We start from the raw sequence: 20,406 nt of genomic DNA on the forward strand, positions 1-20,406 counted from the left end.
TCCCTCTCTCTCTGCCCCTTCCCAGTTTGTGCTGTCTCTGGCTCTCTCGAATCACTAAATAAACTTAAAAAAAATAAAAGTATATTACGAAAAAAGATGAAACCTTGTAAACTAGCAATGAGTCCATTTCACTGGCATTTTCAGGACAGCCACTGGAAATGAAACAAGCATGCCAGTCACTGCTGAACGCTTGGTGTGTATTAATTCAGTTAAACCTTGCAGCAAGCCTATGAAGTCGGTACCGTTATTAGCCGTACGGATGAGGAAACTGAGGCACGGAGAAGTCAAGTAATTTGTCCGAAGTCCTACAACCAGAAATTGAAGGAAGCGGCATTCAAGGCTCCAGAGCTCGCAACCTCAACCGCTTTGCCGTTGCTTAGTCCTCTGTCATCCTTTTTATGAGTTAGCTTTGGGGACCAGATCGGGAACATTATTAGGGGGTGTAGCTAGCAGGGTCCTTCATGACAGGTGACCTGTAATGGATGCGTGGTACACATTCAGGGGTGGCCCTCAAGGCATCCCGTTAAGAACCAACTGAGAACAAATAAACAAGTTTACAGGCCGCTTTCCCCCCTTCCGAAGCGGTACTAAATTTACGGCATGGAAAGGAAAACATGTATATTCTTACAACTTTGAACCCTACTTTACTGAGCAGAAGAGTGTCAGTGAGAAAATAGGGTCTTCCCCTTCACTAACATGTTAAAAATCCCAGAATTTGGAAACCTGCAAAACAGACGCAGCATCCTTTTTTTTTTTTCTTTCAGAGAGAGAGCGCGTGCGCATGTGTGAGTGGGGGAGGGGGCAGAGGGAGACAGAGGCACAGAGAGAGACAGAAAGGGGGAGAGAGAATCCGAAGCAGGTTCCATGCTCAGCACGGAGCCCAACACAGGGCTCCATCCCAGCACCCCGGGATCGTGACCGGAGCCCAAATCAAGAGCCGGATGTTCAACCGACTGAGCCACTCAGGCGCCCCCCGCCCCCCAAAGGCAGCCTTTTAATCTTCCTTCTGAACTGAGATCATGAAAGATACACAAGCAGTATCACAGCTTCCACAGCAGGAAGCAAGCAGAAAGGTCGTGTGGTCCAATCCCCACGAGCCCCTCAACCTGGAGAGCAGGGTGGAGGTGCGGAGGAAAGCAACAGTGTTGCAATGAGAATAAAACACTCCCTTCTAGGGCATGACCCTCAGGCTTCCGTCCAGTCGAACGCCACGTGGGTAGACATGCCTTCCTAAATATTTCTTCCCTGTCTTTCCTCATCTCCATTCGCCAGCTCTGCACAGAACCCTCAAAGCATCCGGCGGCTTCCCAAAGCTCAAAGGACGCAGTTTGCACTCCTTAGGTGTATGGATGGATAGATGAGTGGAGGGATACGCGGAGGGCTGGCTGGCTGCAGAGTGGTGGCTGGGTGGAAGAATGCATGGATGGATGCCCGGATGAATGGGTAAATGGAAGGATGGGTGCATGTTCGGACTATTAAATGTGTAGACGGAAGCTTTGGTCATAAGCTCTGGGGCCCTGCAGCTCTCAAGACTTCCGAGGTGAAAGAGACAGGTGAGGGCAGGGGAGAAGAGAAGGCAAGGTGGCGCCTAATGATTTACTGATTTTACCGTGAGCCCTCCGCTACTCAGAAGTATTTAAAACATCCCTTAAGACGTGGGGAGTGGGGGGCAGGGACGTAAGGCCAAGCGAGTACATTAAGGAAGGGCAAAGTAAAGCATCTGTCTTGGTAGGAGCCCAGGAATCCGTAGGAGCGATTCTGATCAGAAATAGTGCTACTAAGTACCCCCCTTTCTTCCCCCTGAACCCCCACCTATTACCTGCATATACACCAATACCGATCAGTCAGTTCCTGGTACATCTTGCCTCTGGCTGTGATATCACTTGGGATTTCACAGATAGGTATGTTTGCAGGAGGAAGAGTGCGTCAATCAGGTTTACTCTTTTTTTCTTTCTTTTTTTTTTTTTTTCTGGCTTCCCTTAACTTTTTCGTTTAGGATTTGAAAGTCCACATGGAATGCATGGGAAAACTGGTACCGAAAACAAGGAGACGTTCAAAGGTTAATGGGTGAGTATGGGAAGCATCTGATTGATTTATCGTTAGCATTCTTGCCAAAGAGAAGATAAGGGAGAGAAAGAAACATGACTTTCATCTACGAATTACGCATCTTCAGCTTCCCAGGCTCGCTCTCGGCTGCTGAACAAACATTATCCAATTTGTACAGAGGACCTGGCCTGGAATGTTAATGCTTGCCTGGTGAGGGCATTTCAGTCAAACATCTGCGAGTTTGGGAGGGGCTTTTTCCTAAGGTATCATCGTCATAATTTTTATTATTTTTATGATTAAAAAAATTTTTAATGGTTATTTATTTTTGAGAGAGAGAGAGAGATACAGAGCGTGAGTGGGGAGGGGCAGAGAGAGAGGGAGGCACAGAATCCGAAGCAGGCTCCAGGCTCTGAGCTGTCAGCACAGAGCCCGAAGTGGGGCTCGAACCCACGCACTGCGAGATCGTGACCTGAGCCGAAGTCAGATGCTTAACCGAATGAGCCCCCCAGGCCCCCCATCATCATAATAATTGTTAAAAGCGGGAAAATATTTGGAGATGAACGAGGCGAATGAACACACCATTTAGAGAGAGAGGCAAACGATGTGAACTTGTAGACGATTTAGCGAACGAGAAATAGAAACAGCCAGTAAGCCCGAGGAAAAAAAAAAGGCTCGACTCAGAAGAAATACATACGAAAAGTACAAATATTAAATATTTGTGAGTGTGCAATCTCTTTAAAATGTGCTGTATTTTTTGACCCAGAAATTCCACCCTTGGGAATGCGTCATGGGAATTTATCACTGATATGCACAAAAAGCCGGCAACAGCAATGTTCAACATAATGTTTTAGAAGACTGAAAAACAAACAAACAAAAAAACATAGTCGTCTCATAGTATGGGCTGGTTCAATAAATTATGCTTGATTGACGCAATTGAATACCACAAAGCCATTAAAAATCTAATTGTGGATACATCATTTGCAAATATCTTCTCCCATTTAGTGGATTGTTTTGTTTTGTTTTGTTTTGTTGATGGTCTCCTTCGCTGTGCAAAGGCTTTCTATTTTGGTGCAGTCCCAATAGTTTAATTTCACTTTTGTTTTCCTCGCCAAAGGAGACATAGCTAGAAAAATGTCTCTGTGGCTGATGTCAAAGACAAGAGTTAATAATGTGAAAAGGGCGTTCCGGACACATTGCTAAAGAAAAGTTTGCAGAAGGGTGTACATAGGATGATCGCAGTTGTGTGGAAAGAATGTTAAATCCATATACTTGGAAAAAAGGTGGCAAGGACACTCACAAGATGTTAAACTAAGGGACGATCTCTTGGCGGAGGCATTGTACGTGATTTTTATTTTGTGCTTTCTACTATCAATATTGCCAGAAGATTCTAAAATCAACAGGCACGACTTTTAAAATAAGGAACCAGCTGCTTAAATTGTCAAGAATATAAACGAGACCCACTCGCTGCCTCTCTCTGCTTCTTTGTGCTTGAGGAATGTGCCTTCTCAAGGCGGAGAGCCCTCAACCCCAACCTGCCCGCCCCACCCCCCACCCCCCATGCTTTCCTGAGTGTATCAGCACATATCCCTTTCAGGCGCACGCAGAAAATAAATTCCGAGGGAGCTGAAGTGATATCCTGAACTTGAATGGATGAACACAAACCTATTTGGGGAAATGCTTCCCGAATTTGGCTAACACCTGCCCGCTGAGAAAAACTTCATTTACTGCCACTTGGTGAAGTCAACTGTAAGATTCATATACTCTTGTTTACTTACCTGGGAGCCCCCTTTAGTCGAATCCCATAATTTCCCTCCCTCCTCTCTGAAAATATGTCCACATTCTCCCTGCCTCCTTTCTCTAGGGAATCAGCCCCAGATCGCCTTTGTTCTTGGTCCTCTCCATCCTGTCTCTTAGGGGGGAATCTATCTCTTTTTTTTTTTAATGTTTTATTTACTTTTGAGAGAGAGAGAGAGCGCGCATGAGTGGGGGAAGGGTAGAAAGAGAGGGGACAGAGGATCCCAAGTGGGTTCTGCGCTGACAGCAGCGAGCCCGAAGCGGGGCACGAACCCACAAACCATGAGATCGTGACTTGAGCTGAAGTCACCAGTTCCCCCTGCGCGCTGCTTTCCATCAGATTCTTCCCTAACACAAGGCACGTCTTGTGCCTACCCCCTAAACTCCTTCCCCATCGTCTGCAAGAGCTCCCGCAGTTGGGAAGGTCTTTGAACGTTTCACCATTTCAAATGCCTTTAAAAGGGGCCTGATGGGAAAAGTCCACATCAATACAGTATCTGTCATCTCACAAAAGAAGTTCCCCATTTTTGATCAATGTTTTCTATTTGTTATATCTGTTCGGTACCTTAGAGGAATCATCCAATATGTCTTTGGTTAATAAAGATTGGAAATCATGTTTATTTATTTATTTATTTATTTATTTATTTATTTTTTTCAACGTTTATTTATTTTTGGGACAGAGAGAGACAGAGCATGAACGGGGGAGGGGCAGAGAGAGAGGGAGACACAGAATCGGAAACAGGCTCCAGGCTCCGAGCCATCAGCCCAGAGCCCGACACGGGGCTCGAACTCACAGACCGCGAGATCGTGACCTGGCTGAAGTCGGACGCCCAACCGACTGCGCCACCCAGGCGCCCCAATACAGATTGGAAATCAAATTGTTGTAAATGAATGCCTTCTGCTCACCCTAAGATAGGTCCTTGGGGGAGGGCTGAGGAGCAAAGGCCTATTACGAAGGGTCTTTAGTATCGAAGGGGCAGGGAAACACTGGCCCACAGGTGAAGGTCCCAATTCCTGGGCACGGCATTCAAGGTCCCTGCCCCATTTGTCTCTTCAAATCTCCTTCTGCCACATATGCCCCATGTTCCAGCCTCTAAGTGCTTCTCACCTCTCCCCACACTCTGGGCCATTGTTTCGCTGGTCCTTCTACCTCAAACCCTTCTCCTGAATCTCAGCTCCTCCTTTAAAGGCCTTGCTCACAATACTTTCCCCATTTGACAGTTCCCTTCTGGCCTGCATCAGACCAGGTCATATTACTGTTTTTTGTAACACGGCTCCCTCGTCCTGCACCCCTGGAGGGCCATGGCCAGAGTTCTAGGGATGTCCCTAGAGTACCTGCTGGCTCTTAGTTGCGGGAAAGACTCGCTGACCGTGTGCCGACAGGCTTGAATTCCAGAGTGTGATACGATCCTTGGGTGAGATCCCCGTGCACCGCCATTTACTAAGCTTGGCTTTTCCTCTGGATCAGAAAATTGGTTCAGGAACTTGAGAGCAACCTGCCCTGATCTGAATCCCAGATCTGCCACTTACTAGGTGGTGACCTTGGGCGAGTCACTGAATCTTGCTGTGTCTCAGTTCATTATCTGAACAATGAGTTGCAACACAGTAACTTCCAGGATGGTGACGAGGGGTAAATACAACTAACTTGGTAGCGCCTGGGTGGCTCAGTCGGTTAAGCGTCCGACTCTTGATTTCAGCTCAGGTCGTGATCTCACGGTTCCTGGGATTGAGCCCCGAGATGGGCTCTGCGCTGACAGTGCTTGGGATTCTCTCTCCCATTCTCTCTGCCCCTCCCCTGCTCACACGCGCACCGGCTCTCTCTCTCTCTCTGTCTCTCAAAATAAATAAATAAACATAAAAAATAGCTTTAAAATGTCTGTCACGTAGTAGGCCTTCTAGCAATTTTATTTCCCTCTTTTTATGAGAAACGAACTTGGTAAACAACATAATCCCAGGCTACTCCATCCGTGGGAAGGAACACTTTAAGCTCCCACCTCAAAAGAAAACTTGGAAGTCAGCATCTAGGGTTAGAATTCAGCTTCATACCTTCTCCCCCTCTGCACCCCAACTTCAACCGGTCACCACTATGATTCAATGGCTGTGCCTCGGGTCCCACCCATCAATTACATCCTGACTCCTTTTCAGTAACCCCCTGGATATCATCACATGAAGGGAACAGAATTTTGCCCCTCCGCGTTAGCTAATGGAGATTCTGACCTTATTTCTTCTTTAAAGAACTTCTTGCAAATGGATGTCCCGATGCAGGCATTGCATTTATCAAGACCGAGGAAAGTCCTTCCAAAATTGTAGCTGGTTCTGATTCGGGGCACCAGAGAAGGAGAGGGAGAAGCCAGCGAGGAAATGCAACAGCTCAGGGCTGAGACCCACAGCAGCAGGTGCGGCCGGCCCGGGCAGAGGCTGGCAGCCGTAGGCCCCAGCTGGGGTTCCATCTCAGGCTCAGGATTCCGGCCACAGCCTTCAGCTGCCCACTCAAGGCTGCGCAGGGGTTAGGTCTTGGCAAAAGACAGGGGGCTGGCTTCAGGGCGCTGAGCCCATCCCAGGCTCCCCGGTTCCTGTCGGAGGATGCTAAGAAGCTTGGGGCGAACGGGGCTGGGGAGGAGGTGAGGAAGTCCATGGAGGATGCTGATAACACAGTTTCCAGAGTTACTCTTCCTTTGTCTGGGGCGGCTGCCGCAGGCTGGGGAAGGGCTGACTGGCAGATTTCGGGAAGGACAATGGTCAGGGCTTTCCCTGTGCGGTCCTTTTGACAAACACAGGATATCCTGGCTGGGCAGGAAAGGTCCATGCAGGATGTGTGTCCCACCTGGGTTCCACCTGGGAGTTTCAAAGGATCCTGAAGGCCTCCGCCCTCCACTGTTTCAGTTCTGAGTACATCTGTCCCTATGGATCATACACGCACACACACACACACACACACACATACACACACACACACCCCAATTACATCTGTCCCAATGGATCACACACACACACACACACACACACACACACCCCAATTACATCTGTCCCAATGGATCTCACACACACACACACACACACACACACACACACACACCAATTACATCTGTCCCTATGGATCACACACACACACACTCCAATTACATCTGTCCCAATGGGTCTCACACACACACACACACACACCCCAATTACATCTGTCCCTATGGATCATACATGCACACACACACACACCAATTACATCTGTCCCAATGGATCACACACACACACACACACACACACACACACACACACCAATTACATCTGTCCCAATGGATCACACACACACACACACACACACACACACACCAATTACATCTGTCCCAATGGATCACACACACACACACACACACACACACACCCCAATTACATCTGTCCCTATGGATCACACACACACACACACACACACACACCCCAATTACATCTGTCTCTATGGATCACACACACACACACACGCATACAACTTCCCCTGTCTGCAGCGGATACTTTGGCCTACCCCTTGACTAGCCAGACCAGCCCCACTTTGACTCTATTTGGCTGTGAACTAACCCGAGGTCAGTTTGCTGGCCCTTACGTGGCACATTTAACACTGATTCAAATGGCAAAAACTTTTGGCTGCTTAGGGAATAGAAACACTCAAGTAAGCCCGTGTTTCAGCTCCTCCCCCAGGTCTAAGAAGGGAGGGGAAAGAATCTGGTGGCCTCTGATGTGATGAGGGAGCATCAGAGAGATTCTTCCGCCTGCCCCCAGCTGTGTCTGTCCCTCTCCCCCGCTGCCGGCGGGTCCCACTTCCCTTCACCATCCTGCCTCGCTTCTCCGCGGCCGGCCTGACTTGGTGGCATTTCCTGCCCCGAGATTGACAGCAAGATAAGGTCCACAGCATGGACCAAATCAGGGAAGGCAGGCTTGGGTTAGGAGAGGGGAGAAAAGGCAGGTAAGACTGGGCCGAGGATGGTCTCAGGAGAATTGAGGAGTTGTGCCAAAAATTGGCAGGAAGAGCAGGTTAATGGCACTTCTCTGATGGTTAAACATGGGCTTATTAGCAAACTGTCTATTCTCAGTGAAATGCCTGGTTGTGTGTCTGTTTTTTTCAAGTAGTACAAACTTCAAATTTGTTTGTTTGTTTGTTTGTTTGTTTGTTTGTTTAGAGAGCATGAGCAGAGGAGGGGGCAGAGAGAGGGGGAGAAAGAATCCCAAGCAGGCTCTGGGAGCCTGACGAGGGGCTCGAAATCACGAGCCTCGAGATCGTGACCTGAGCGGAGACCAAGAGTCAGACGCTTCACCGGCGGAGCCACCCAGGCGCCCCTTGTGTTTGTTTCTAATTCTGGAATCGTGAGAATTCTTTATGTATTCTAGATACTAGTTCTGTGCTGGATATGTGGCTTACAAATATTTTCGCCCAGGTGGCAACTTGTCTTTCGTCTTCTTAAGAGGGCCTTTCGCAGAATCAACAGTTTTTAAAATTTTTATTTATTTATGTGTTTTTTAATGCTTACTTATTTTTGAGAGAGAAAGAGAGAGACAGAAACAGAGACAGACATAGAGCACGAGAGGCGGAGGGGCAGAGAGAGAGAGAGAGGGAGACACAGAATCCGAAGCAGGCTCCAAGCTGTGGGCACAGAACCGGACGCAGGGCTCGAACTCACAAACTGCGAGATCATGACCTGAGTCGAAGTCGGACACTTAACCGACTGAGCCCCGCAGGGGCCCCAAAAGTTTTAAGGTTTTGTATTTTACACTTAAGTCTATGATCCGTTTTGAATTCGTTTTTGTGTAGGATGTGGTTAGGTCAGACAAGGCTCATATTTTTTGCGGTTGAATTGCTTTTGCATCTTTGTCAAAAATCAGTTGTCTGTAATCGTAGGTGGCTGTGTCCGGATTCTCAATTCTGTTCCATAGACCTATGCGTCTGTTCCTCTGTCAATATCACACAGTCTTGATTATTGTAGCTATAGACTGTGTTTTGAAATCGGGTAGGCTGATTCCTCCAACTTGCTTCTTTTTCAAAGTTATTTTAGCCATTCTAGTTCACTTGCTTTTCCATATACATTTTAGAATAATCTTGTCTATATCTACAAAAAATCTTGCTGGAAGTTTGATAGGGATTGAGTTAAATCTGTATATCAATTTGCGGAGAATTGACTTCTTTTTTTTTTAATTTTTAATGTTTATTTATTTTTGACAGAGAGAGAGAGAGAGAGAGAGAGAGAGACAGAGCATGAGCGGGGGAGGGGCAGAGAGAGAGGGAGACACAGAATCTGAAGCAGGCTCCAGGCTCCGAGCTGTCAGCACAGAGCCCGACGAGGGGCTCAAACTCACAGACCGCGAGATCATGACCTGAGCCGAAGTCGGACACTCAATCGACTGAGCCACCCAGGCGCCCCGAGGATTGACTTCTTTATTATGTTGAGTCTTCAACTGCATAAACATGTTATGTCTATTTATTTAGATTTTTATTTCTTTCATCAGGATTTTGTAGTTTTCAGCATCTAAGTCCTGTACATTCTTTTTTTTTTTAATGTTTATTTTTGAGACAGAAAGAGACAGAGCATGAGCAGGGCAGGGGCAGAGAGAGAGGGAGACACAGAATCCGAAGCAGGCTCCAGGCTCTGAGTTGTCAGCACAGAGCCTCACTCGGGGCTCCAACTCATGAACCGTGAGATCACGACCTGAGCTGAAGTCAGACACTTAACCGACTGAGCCACCCAGGCACCCCTAAGTCCTGTACATTCTTTTCTTTTTTCTTTTCTTTTTTTTTTTCAGAAAGAGAGAGAGAGAGAGAGAGAGAGAGAGTGAGCAAGCAGGAGGGAAGAGCAGAGGGAGAGAGAGAGAATCTTAAGCAGTCTCTATGCTCATCTTGGAGCCAGATTCGGGGCTTGATCTCACGACCCTGGGATATGACCTGAGTCAAAATCAAGAGTCAGATGCTCAACTAAGTCACCCAGGTGCCCCCTGTATGTTTTTTTTTTTGATCTACACTTAGGTATTTTATTTTGGGGAGAACATTTGTAATTAGTGTTGTGTTTTATTGATTTTTTATTTTTTAAAAATTCTTTATTTTTTTAATGTTTTTCTTTATTTTGAGAGAGAGAGAGAGAGAGAGAGAGCACGAGCAGGGAAGGGGCAGAGAGAGAGGGAGAGAGAGAATCCCAGCAGGCTCCAGGCTGTCAGTGCAGAGCCTGACATGGGGCTCGATCAAAAAATCAAGCACATTTGAGACAACTCAAGAGGAAAAGGAAACTATATTGTATTCACCCAGGTTGCTACTCTTTCATTGTTCTTTTTTTTTAATGTTTATTTATTTTTGAGAGAGACAGAGAGAGACAGAGTGCAAGCGGCCAAGGGGCAGAGAGAGAGGGAAACACAGAATCTGAAGCAAGTTCCAGGCTCTGAGCTGTCAGCACAGAGCCCGATGAGGGGCTCGAACTCACAAACTGAGACCATGACTGGACCTGAAGTCAGACGCTTAACCGACAGAGCCACCCGGGGGGCCCCGATCCATTGTTCTTTCTTCCTTTTTGATGATACAAGATTTCTTCTTTTGTCATTTCCTTTCTGCTTAGAGAATTTCCTTCAGTTATTCTTTTGGGGCAAGTCTGTTAGTGACAAATTCTCTTAGTTTTCCTTCATATGAAAATGTTTTATTTGCCCTTTGTTCTTGAAGGATATTTTCTGTGGATACAGAATTCTGTGCTGACAATTCTTTTCTTTTAGCACTTTAAAAATGTTCTGTTGGGGTGCCTGGGTGGCTCAGTCGGCTGAGCGTCTGACTTCAGCTCAGGTCACGATCTCGCGGTCCGTGGGTTCGAGCCCCGCGTCGGGCTCTGTGCTGACAGCTCAGAGCCTGGAGCCTGTTTCTTTGTTCTCTCCATTCCGTTAAGTCTTTCCAGTAAGTCTTAATTTCAGTTAGCGGATTTTTCAGTTCTAAAATTTCTATTTTGTTCTTTGTATCTTATTTCTTTTCTGGGACTTTCTCTTTGTTTACTCAGTCTTCCTGTTTTTTTTTTTTTTAAGTTTATTTATTTATTTTGAGAGAGAGAGCATGCAGGAAAGGGAGAGTCAGAGAGAGGGGGAGAGGAAGAATCTCAAGCAGCCTTCGTGCGGTCAGCATGGAGCCAGATGCGGGGCTCGAGCTCATGAACTGTGAGATCGTGACCAGAGCCACAGTCGGCCACTTAACTGACTGAGCCACCCAGGCACCCCTACCGAATGGTGTAAGTTCTTAATATATTTTAGGTATCGACCCTTTATCAGATAAATGATTTACAAATATTTTCTCCCATTCTGTAGGTTGGCTTTTTGTTAGTAGTTTCCTTTGCTGTGCTGAAGCTTTTTAGTTTGATGTAGTCCCACTGGTTGATCTTTGCCTTTTTTTTTTCCTTTGCCTTTGCTTCTGGTGTCAGTCTAACAAATCATTGCCAACTGATGTAAAGGAGCTTACCACCCATGGTTTTTTCTAGGAGTCTTACGGTTTCAGTCTTATGTTCATGACTTTAATCCATTTTGAAGTGAGTGGTGTGTATGGTCTAGTAGAATGGCGTACCTTCACGCTTTGGCAGAAGCTGTCCGGTTTTCTCAGCCCTATATATTGAATAGACTGTCCTTTCCTCGTGTATATCCTTGGCTCTTTGTTGTAAATTAATTGTCCTTATATGCACGGGTTTATTTCTGAGCTCTCGATTCTGTTCTATCGGTCCATGTGTCTAACTTGATGCCAGAACCATACTGTTTTGATTACTAGAGCTTTGCAGTGTAGTTGGAAATCAGGAAGTGCGATGCCTCCAACTTCATTCTTTCTCGGGATTGCTTTGGGCTATTTGTTTTTTGTTTGTTTGTTTTGTTTTGTTTTGTTATTATTAGTTTTTTGGTTCCATGCCAATAGTAGGATTTTCTTTTAATTTTTGATGAAAAATGTCATTAGAATTTTGATAGGGATTGCACTGAATCTGTAGATGGCTTTGGGTAGCCTTGACGTTTTAACACTATTAACCCTTGCAGTCCATGAACAGGGGATATCCTGCACTTATTTGTGTGTTCTTCAGTATTTTTCAGAGAAAGTCATAGTTTTCAGCATACAGATCTATCACTTCCTCGGGTAAATTGATTCCTAAGTATTTTATTTTTGGTACCGTTGTGAATGGTGCTGTTTTCTTTATTTCTTTTTCAGACATTTCATTGTTGGTGTGCAGAAATGCAACTGATTTTTGTATATTGATTTTGGCTTTTAAAAAAATTTTTAAATGGTATTTAAGTAATCTCAACATCCAATGTGGGGCTTGAACTCACCACTTGGAGATCAAGATTTGCATGGTCTTCTGACTGAGCCAGTCGGGCACCCCTGTGTGTTGATTTTGAATCTGGTAACTCTACTGAATTTTTTGATTAGTTCCAATGTTTTTTGTTGTTGCTGCTGTTGTTACTGAAGTCTTTAGAATGTTCTATATATGAGATTGTATCATCTGCAAACAAAGGTAATTTTGCTTTTTTTCCCCACTTAGGATACCTTTTATTTCTTTTTCTTGCCTGATTGCCCTGACTTCCTTGTACTATGTTGAATAGGAGTGGTGAGAGTCGGTATCCTTGTGTTATTCTTTTTTAAAAAATTTATTTATTTAAAAAAAAATTTTTTTTTCCAACGTTTATTTATTTTTGGGACAGAGAGAGACAGAGCATGAACGGGGGAGGGGCAGAGAGAGAGGGAGACACAGAATCGGAAACAGGCTCCAGGCTCTGAGCCGTCAGCCCAGAGCCTGACGCGGGGCTCGAACTCACGGACCGCGAGATCGTGACCTGGCTGAAGTCGGACGCTTAACCGACTGCGCCACCCAGGCGCCCCAAAAATTTATTTATTTTTGAGAGAGAGTGTGAGAGCATGAGTTGGGGAGGGGCAGAGAGAGAGAGGGAGAGAGACAAATCCCAAGCAGACTCCACACTGTCAGTGCAGAGCCTGATGCGGGGCCTGAACCCACAACTGTGAGATCATGACCTGAGCTGAAATCCAGAGTTGAACGCTCCACTGACTGAGCCCTCCAGGCGCCCCCCACCCCCCATGTGTTTTCTTTTTTGTTGTTTTTTTGTTGTTGTGAGAGAGTATTTGAGTATTTGAGTCTTCTCTCTTTTTTTTTTAACTGAATCTAGCTAAAGGTTTGTAAATTTTATCTCTCCGGAAACGCAGCTCTTAGTTTCACTGATCTTGTCTATTGTTTTTTCTAGTGTCTATTTCATTTATTTCTGCTCTGATCTTTGTGGTTTCCTTTCTTCTGCTAAATTTGGGCATAGTTTGTTCTTCTTTTTTTCTAGTACCTTGAGGTGCCAAGTTATGGCTGTAAAACTGCCCCTTATAACTGCTTTTGCTGTATCCCATAGGTTTTGCTGTGTTGTGTTGCCACCATTGCTTATTTTGAAATATTTTTTTATTTCCCTTTTGGTTTCCTCTTTGGCCCACTGGGTTTTCAGGCGCGTGCTGTTTAGGTCCTACATGCTTGCACCATTTCCAGCTTTCCTTTGTTGTTGTTTTCTAGTTTTGCACCACGTGGTTAGAGAAGATTGCTATATCTTCTTGATGGATGGATCCCTCTTCTTGACGGATGAGTCATTATATAATGACCCCTATTCTTGGTATCATTTTTAACTTAGTGTCTTTTTCTGTCTGATGTAGGTATAGAGCTACCCGGCTGTCTGTTTTCCTCGTGCGTGGAATTTATTTGTCCAGCCCTTTGCTTTGAAACTATGCGTGTCCTTAAAGCTTCAGAGTCTTCGGTTGGCCATCATATAGTTGATTCTTGTCCCCCGCCCCCGTCCAGCTAGTCTATTTCTTTTGATTGGAGAATTGAATCCCTTTATATTTGGAGTAATTATTCACAAGGTTAGGAGTTACGAATGCTGTTTTATTCATATTTTGGGGGATTGTTTGCAGTTTTCTTGTTCCTTTCTTCCCTTCTTGGTGCCATCCCTTGTGACTTTATGATTTTCCACGGTGCTCTGTTTCGATTCCCTCTCTTTGTCTGTTGTGAACCTACTGCAGGTTTTGCCTTGTGGTTATCATGAGGTTTGCATAAAACATCTTACTGAGGTAACAGTCTTTTATGCCAATAACAATTTAACTTTGATCACATTCAAAAGCTCTACCTTTTTTTCTCCCTCCTTTTATGTTTTTGATGTTGCAATTTCTCTCTTTTTACATGACATATCCATTAGCAATTATGGTGGCTGTAGTTATTTATTTATCTATTTTAGATTTTGGACTGGTCTATCCCTACATGGCCCAGACTCAGGACTGATCCAAAGGAGGCTGGAGGTCAAGTCATGTAACGCTCAGGGGCATAACTCACCCCTGCCCTCAGGCATCAAGCCCTCCCAGCCTACTGAACAGGGCCCATCCTTTCCCAGCAGGCCATCATCCTGAGGCCAGCAACCTTCTGCATACTGCCACTGGCCAGGAGGCCTGAATTATTGTCACCATGAGACCCCACACAGCCCTGAGGTCCCGGAGGGTCCTTCGGGCCTAAGGTCCCACCTTGCCTTAAGTAAAGTTATTTTGAGTATTCTATCCTTCAACATTTATACTAAAGTCAAGTGGTTAATACACCACCATATTATAACACTAGAGTATTCTGAATTTGTTTTTTTTTAATTTTTTACATTTATTTTTTGAGAGACATAGAGAGACAGAGCACAAGTTGGGGAGGGGCAGAGAGAGGAGGAGACACAGAATCCGAAACCAGGCTCCGGGCTCCGAGCTGTCAGCACAGAGCCCAACGCAGGGCCCGAACTCACAAACTGTGAGATCATGACCTGAGCCGAAGCCGGACGCTCAACCGACTGAGCCACCCAGGCGCCCCTAGAGTATTCTGAATTTGTACACTTACCTTTACCAGTGTTTGTATTCTTTCTTCCTGCAAAACCTACCAACAGCCTTTTGGGAGTTTCCTTTTAGGTTACAAGCTTATTTTCTCTTTCTGGTTTAAAACATTGGTTTTTTTTTTTTTTTTTGATTTTTGAAAATACTATTTTAATGTCTTGGAGAGGATCTCTTTGAGTTTGTTTGGTGACCCATGAGCTTGATTAACTTCCCCTGATTTGGGAAGTTCTTGACCGTTACTCCTTTAAATTTTTTTTTTTCAACGTTTATTTATTTTTGGGACAGAGAGAGACAGAGCATGAACGGGGGAGGGGCAGAGAGAGAGAGGGAGACACAGAATCGGAAACAGGCTCCAGGCTCTGAGCCATCATCAGCCCAGAGCCCGACGCGGGGCTCGAACTCCCGGACCGCGAGACCGTGACCTGGCTGAAGTCGGACGCTTACTCCTTTAAATAATCTTTCTTCCCCCTCTCCCTCTCTTCTTCTCCAGAACTGCAATCATTTGCAACTGGTTCCTTTGATGGTATCCCATAGATCCTGTTTTTCATCCTTTTTTTCTTTGTCCTTCTCTGACTGGATAATTTCAAGGTTCCTGTCTTCTAACTCAAAGATTTTTTTTTTTTCTGCTTGATTCATTCTGTTGCTGATGCACTCTAGGGCATCCCCTCCTCCATTCCATTCATTATATTTTTCAGCTCTAGAATTTGTTTTCTTTAAAAAAATTTTTTTAACATGTATTTATTTTTTAGAGACAAAGAGAGACAGACCATGAGCAGGGGAGGGGCAGAGAGAGAGGGAGACACAGAATCCGAAGCAGGCTCCAGGCTCTGAGCCATCAGCCCAGAGCCCGACGTGGGGCTCGAACTCACGAACCGCGAGATCGTGACCCGAGCTGAAGTCAGATGCTTAACCGACTGAGCCACCCAGGCGCCCCTAGAATTTGTTTTCTGAAATGATTTCTATCACTTTGTTAAGCTTCTCGTTTTGTTCATGTATTGTTTCCCCTATTTCTTTGAGCTGCTTTTCTGTGTCTTCTTGTACCTTAGTGAGTTTCCTTAACATAGCTATTTTGAATTCTCTAGCGGGTAAATTGCAGATCTCCGTGCTTTGGGGATGAGTCACCAGATTTTGTGATCCTTTGTTGGTGTCATGTTTCCTTGATTTTTCATAGCCCTTGGAGTTTTGCATCCCTGCCTTCACATCTGAAGGAGCGGTCACCTTCTCCGGTCTTTACTAACTGCTCTTGGGAGAGAAATATCCTCTGTCAGCTCTGCTAGAGATTCTGAAGCTTGGATCGATACACCTTCTCCACACCCCTCACTCCCCCTTGCGGCAGAATTCTTAAGCTTGTGAGCCTTCTCTCCATCTTGCAAAGGACCAGAGAGAGTGCTGACAGCCTCACTTCCCCCCCACCCCCCAAAGGTAGCACTAACGCTCCGGTCTGTGGTCTCTTCCTGGGTCAGTTTTCTGCAGGTGCTCCCTAGTCCCCCACCGAAGCTTGCCCTTGACCCCATCAGGAGCATGCACAGCCAGCCAGCCGCAGAGATTTGAGACTGAGGTGCTCCTGGTGGCTCATAGACAGGCTTCTTCTCGGAAGAGGGATGATGCAGGTAAGGTCAAGCTGTTCCTCTAACTGCCTTCAGTGCATCCAAACGTGTGTGTGTGTGTGTATATATATATATATATATTTTTTTTTTTTCTTTTTTTGGCCTCAACAACATGCTGGAACTTCTCAGCCGGAGACCTGGAGTTACACAAAGGCCCTGTGATCTGTGGGTGATTGTCCAAGACGGTGTTTTCCAGGGGATCTTAGAATGTGACCAAGAAGGGGCTGGAGCCGGTCCGTAGGTCACTGCAGGGTCCACAGCCAGGATGGAGGTCTGTATGTCTCTTGCCCGTTCCGTGGGTGGGCGACACTTCTCCTGAATCCGTGGCTCCCACAAAGGCACTTTTGTCTGTGAGCGGACAGCAAATTGTCACTGAAGAGGGGGACAGGAATAAGAAACCTCTCACTCCGGCATGATGTGGATGTCGCTCACCGCGTCTTGGCCCTTGGCTTTAGTTTCAGCCGCGGAGATAGTTTGGATTTGAGAGTTCGTGACTACCAATTTCTGTCTCCCGCAACATGGGCAGACACCGTGTGGACAAAAGGGACAGGGAGGCTGAAAGAGGTACGGGGCTTGCAACAGAGCCCTGGGCAAAGCGTTGGGAATGGTGAGCCAGGGTCAGTGTGATTTGGCTAAATGTTTGTGGTGCTCACCATTACCTCAAAGCCTTACTTTGGGTCCTGCAGGTGGGGTCTACAGTGGGGGAGTCAAGAGCCCAGGGAAATCGCTCACGGCCAGTATAGCACTGGGCTGTGGCAGGGAGGACTTGACTCAGCTCCCGAGACATCGGAAACGGCTCTCCTTAGGGTTACCGACTGTCTCAATACGCCCAGGACTGTCCCTTCCTCTTGGGAAAACTTGGACAGGTGCGCCATTTAGCTATGAGATTAGAGCATAACCTTTGGGGTTGGAGGGCTTGAGAGACCCCTTAAGGCAGACCTGTAGATTATACCACACACACACACACACAGACACACACACACACACTCGCGCGCGCGCGTTTTCTTTGTTTTAAAAAAACTTAACTTTAACATTTTCTCATGTCATTAAATATTCTTCTGTGAGACCATTTATAAGTACTGCATTCCAGGGGGGCCTGGGTGGCTCAGTCGGTTCAGCGGCCGACTTCGGCTCAGGTCATGATCTCACCGTTCGTGGGTTCGAGCCCCGCACGGGGCTCGGTGCTGACAGCTCGGAGCCTGGAGCCTGCTTCGGATTCTGTGTCTCCCTCTCTCTCTGCTCCTGCCCTGCTCACACTCTGTCTCTGTCTCTCAAAAAAGTGAATAAACATTAAAAAAAAATTTAAAAAATACTGCACTCCATCATATAGATGTAGCACAAGTTATTTAACAAAGCCCTTATTTTTGACATTTTGGTTGCTGATGGATAGGATTTTGACAGCTGAAAAATCCTAAAAATGATGAAAAACAGTTTTTTTTCTCATTTCCAAAATGCCATGAATCGTAAGAGCCACCATCAATTTAAATAGCAGCTTTTAAAGGAAGAAAAAAAAAAACCCAGAAGAAACACGACATCGAGCATCCATTAAACAATGATGTAAATTACCCCTGTAATTTTTGATATCTGCTGCTTCCCTTTTTAGAATCATTACCCAATTTGAATGTTTCTCACATTCAGGGCCTGAAGATTTTCCTGAGTGGTTCTTCTCCGCAAGCATTCCAAGCGACTCACTGCTTTTCATAACGTCCTCAAGGTTCTCGGTCTCTTTGGTACCGTTAATTTCATGACCTGGCAAGTGTCGGAGGGTAAGACTCTCAGTCTGGACATTTACATGTGTAAGGCCTGTCGCTTTACATTTTGTGACTTACCTTCTATTTTGAGCCCTCCGTGCCGGATTGGTGGGAAATCGTAGCACGGTTATTTCCTGAGTTCTTTTCTCTTCTGGAATTTCCTTCTGGGAGATTTCCTTGAGATGCAGCCATCGGATGGGGATGCTTGCGGACTCTTGTTTCTTTTCCATGTGGCCTGTCGTGACCAGTTCCAGCTGCTTCCTGATGCTTTCAGGCTCCACTTGGGACACACGCTTCAGCCTCCAAAGCTGCTCACCATGTACCTTTAGAGGTACCTCAATTGCCTTTTCCTTCTTTGGCGTTTCGCTGCTCCCTTTCTCCTACTACTACCAACAGATGGAGCTTAGATCCCCTCTCTCGGGCCATATTTCTTTTTTCTTTTCTTTCCTTTTTTTTTTTTTTTTAACTTTATAATTAAAAAAAAAATGGTTTCAGGAGTAGAATTTAGTGATTCATCCCTGAGGGGCCATATTTATTTTCGAACCTGCCGCACCCTCCCCCTTGAGGAAATAAGAGAGAAACGAACTCTTGGCTTGAACTGGGGGGGGGGGGCAAAGGGCAGAATGAGGAAACAAACAGGGGTGACGATGTATAACAGGTTTTATCTTCTTTGGCTGAAACCATAATTTCACTTTGCCCCCCAAATTGAGTTATTTGTCATTAGAAGTGAAAGAGCTTCGGGGCGCCTGGGTGGCGCAGTCGGTTAAGCGCCCGACTTCAGCCAGGTCACGATCTCGCGGTCCGGGAGTTCGAGCCCCGCGTCAGGCTCTGGGCTGATGGCTCGGAGCCTGGAGCCTGCTTCCGATTCTGTGTCTCCCTCTCTCTCTGCCCTTCCCCCGTTCATACTCTGTCTCTCTCTGTCCCAAAAATAAACGTTGAAAAAAAAATTTAAAAAATAAATAAATAAAAAAAAAAGAAGTGAAAGAGCTTCTCTTAAAAGTCAAGCAGACCCAGCGACAGATTTCTCACATGTATGCTCCACCAGGGTAGAGATGCTTATCTGTTTTGCCTCAAGCACCCAGAGCGGTTCTGAGCATATACTGCCTCATTTTGAGTACAGATTAAGGACCCTACGTTAATGTACAATTGCAGTGACCATTAGACGAACGGATCCCTTCGACGCTTTGCAAAATTCTCCGTTGGCCTTTCTTAACCTCTTCTTCAGCTCTGAGGCTGACACTTTCTTCCGCCCTTGAATACAAGGTGCTTCCTAATTTCAGAAACCCCGGGAGGCTTTAAACATGTGTAGCTCAGCGTTGAAGAAGTCTGCAAGGCAGCTGATAACCAGGATGAGGCACAGTATGGGCAGTACTTTGATTTGTGTGGGTTCAGGGGTGGGACCCATGGGCAAATGGACATAGATGGGAAGGGCATAGATGAAGGGGCCTTGGTTAGCAAGCCAATGGTTTGGGGCCACGGGGAAGGTCAACGTGGATGGCGAGGGATGTATTTGCAGGACACAGCATGGGGTCGGAAGAAATGGTGCCCAGGGCCGGGGACGTAGCAGTAGGAAAGAAAACAAAGGGATGAATGTAAGAGGCAATGAGAAGTGTAGTCTGCCTGACTTGGAAACTGAGTCAGTGAAAAGAATAAGGGAGCAGCAAGCATCCATGTTAACTCAGAGCTTTCAAATCTGGATGTCTAAGAAAATAGAATACTATTGACAGCAACTGGGAACGAGGGAGAGGAGCTAGTGTGGAAGAAGACAAAAATCCTAGCTTCGGACGCTTGAATTTAAAATATTAGCTGCTGGGGCGCCTGGGTGGCTCGGTCGGTTCAGCGTCCGATTTCGGCTCAGGTCATGATCTCGCAGTTCGTGGGTTCGAGCCCTGCGTCGGGCTCGGTGCTGACAGCTCGGAGCCTGGAGCCTGTTTCAGATTCTGTGTCTCCCTCTCTCTCTGCCCCTCCCCTATTCACCCTCTGTCTCTGTCTCAAGAATAAATAAACATTAAAAAATTTTTAAATATTAGCTGCTAACACAGGTCCTATTAATTGATCCCTGGTGGATCTGATTGCTTTAGAATACCAGAATTTGCCCAACTAAACTGTTACCCATGCTTCTATCTCAATGATAAGGCCAGAAAATGTTTTGATAAATATCTTACTGAAATCCAATTATGCTATATCATCAGTCTAAACTCTCCAGAGGCCGCCTTTAAAAACCCACAGATCAACTACGAGGATCGCAGTTAGCTGATGGTTTCCAAAATGTTTGTATTTCGGGATCCATCTTGGTTGGATCCCGCTCTTCCTGGGCAGCCCCAGCCAACAG

At 46.0% G+C, this 20,406-nt stretch overlaps 1 protein-coding gene and 1 long non-coding RNA gene across 4 annotated transcripts in view; one reads left to right on the top strand and one right to left on the bottom strand.

Annotated features, from left to right (window-relative positions):
• Window positions 1-6,536, bottom strand: part of DIPK2B (divergent protein kinase domain 2B) — a 46,537-nt gene extending 40,001 nt beyond the window's left edge. Inside the window, exon 1 of the mRNA XM_023248930.2 lies at window positions 6,058-6,536. Within this exon, the coding sequence (XP_023104698.2) occupies window positions 6,058-6,290 (233 nt within the window). The 5' untranslated portion in view covers window positions 6,291-6,536. The remainder of the gene's footprint in view (window positions 1-6,057) is intronic.
• A 1,033-nt stretch (window positions 6,537-7,569) lies between these two features.
• Window positions 7,570-20,406, top strand: part of LOC123383451 — a 31,613-nt gene continuing 18,776 nt past the window's right edge. For 2 of the 3 annotated variants that reach the window (XR_006593190.1, XR_006593192.1), the window contains exons 1-2: window positions 7,570-7,789; window positions 17,962-18,089. This is a non-coding gene — a long non-coding RNA (uncharacterized LOC123383451). Of the gene's footprint in view, window positions 7,790-16,431; window positions 16,595-17,961; window positions 18,090-20,406 lie in introns of those variants that run through there. The other variant, XR_006593191.1, reaches the window with a different exon arrangement.

Source organism: Felis catus, chromosome X (genome assembly GCF_018350175.1).
Source record: "Felis catus isolate Fca126 chromosome X, F.catus_Fca126_mat1.0, whole genome shotgun sequence".
Lineage (NCBI taxonomy): Eukaryota > Metazoa > Chordata > Mammalia > Carnivora > Felidae > Felis > Felis catus.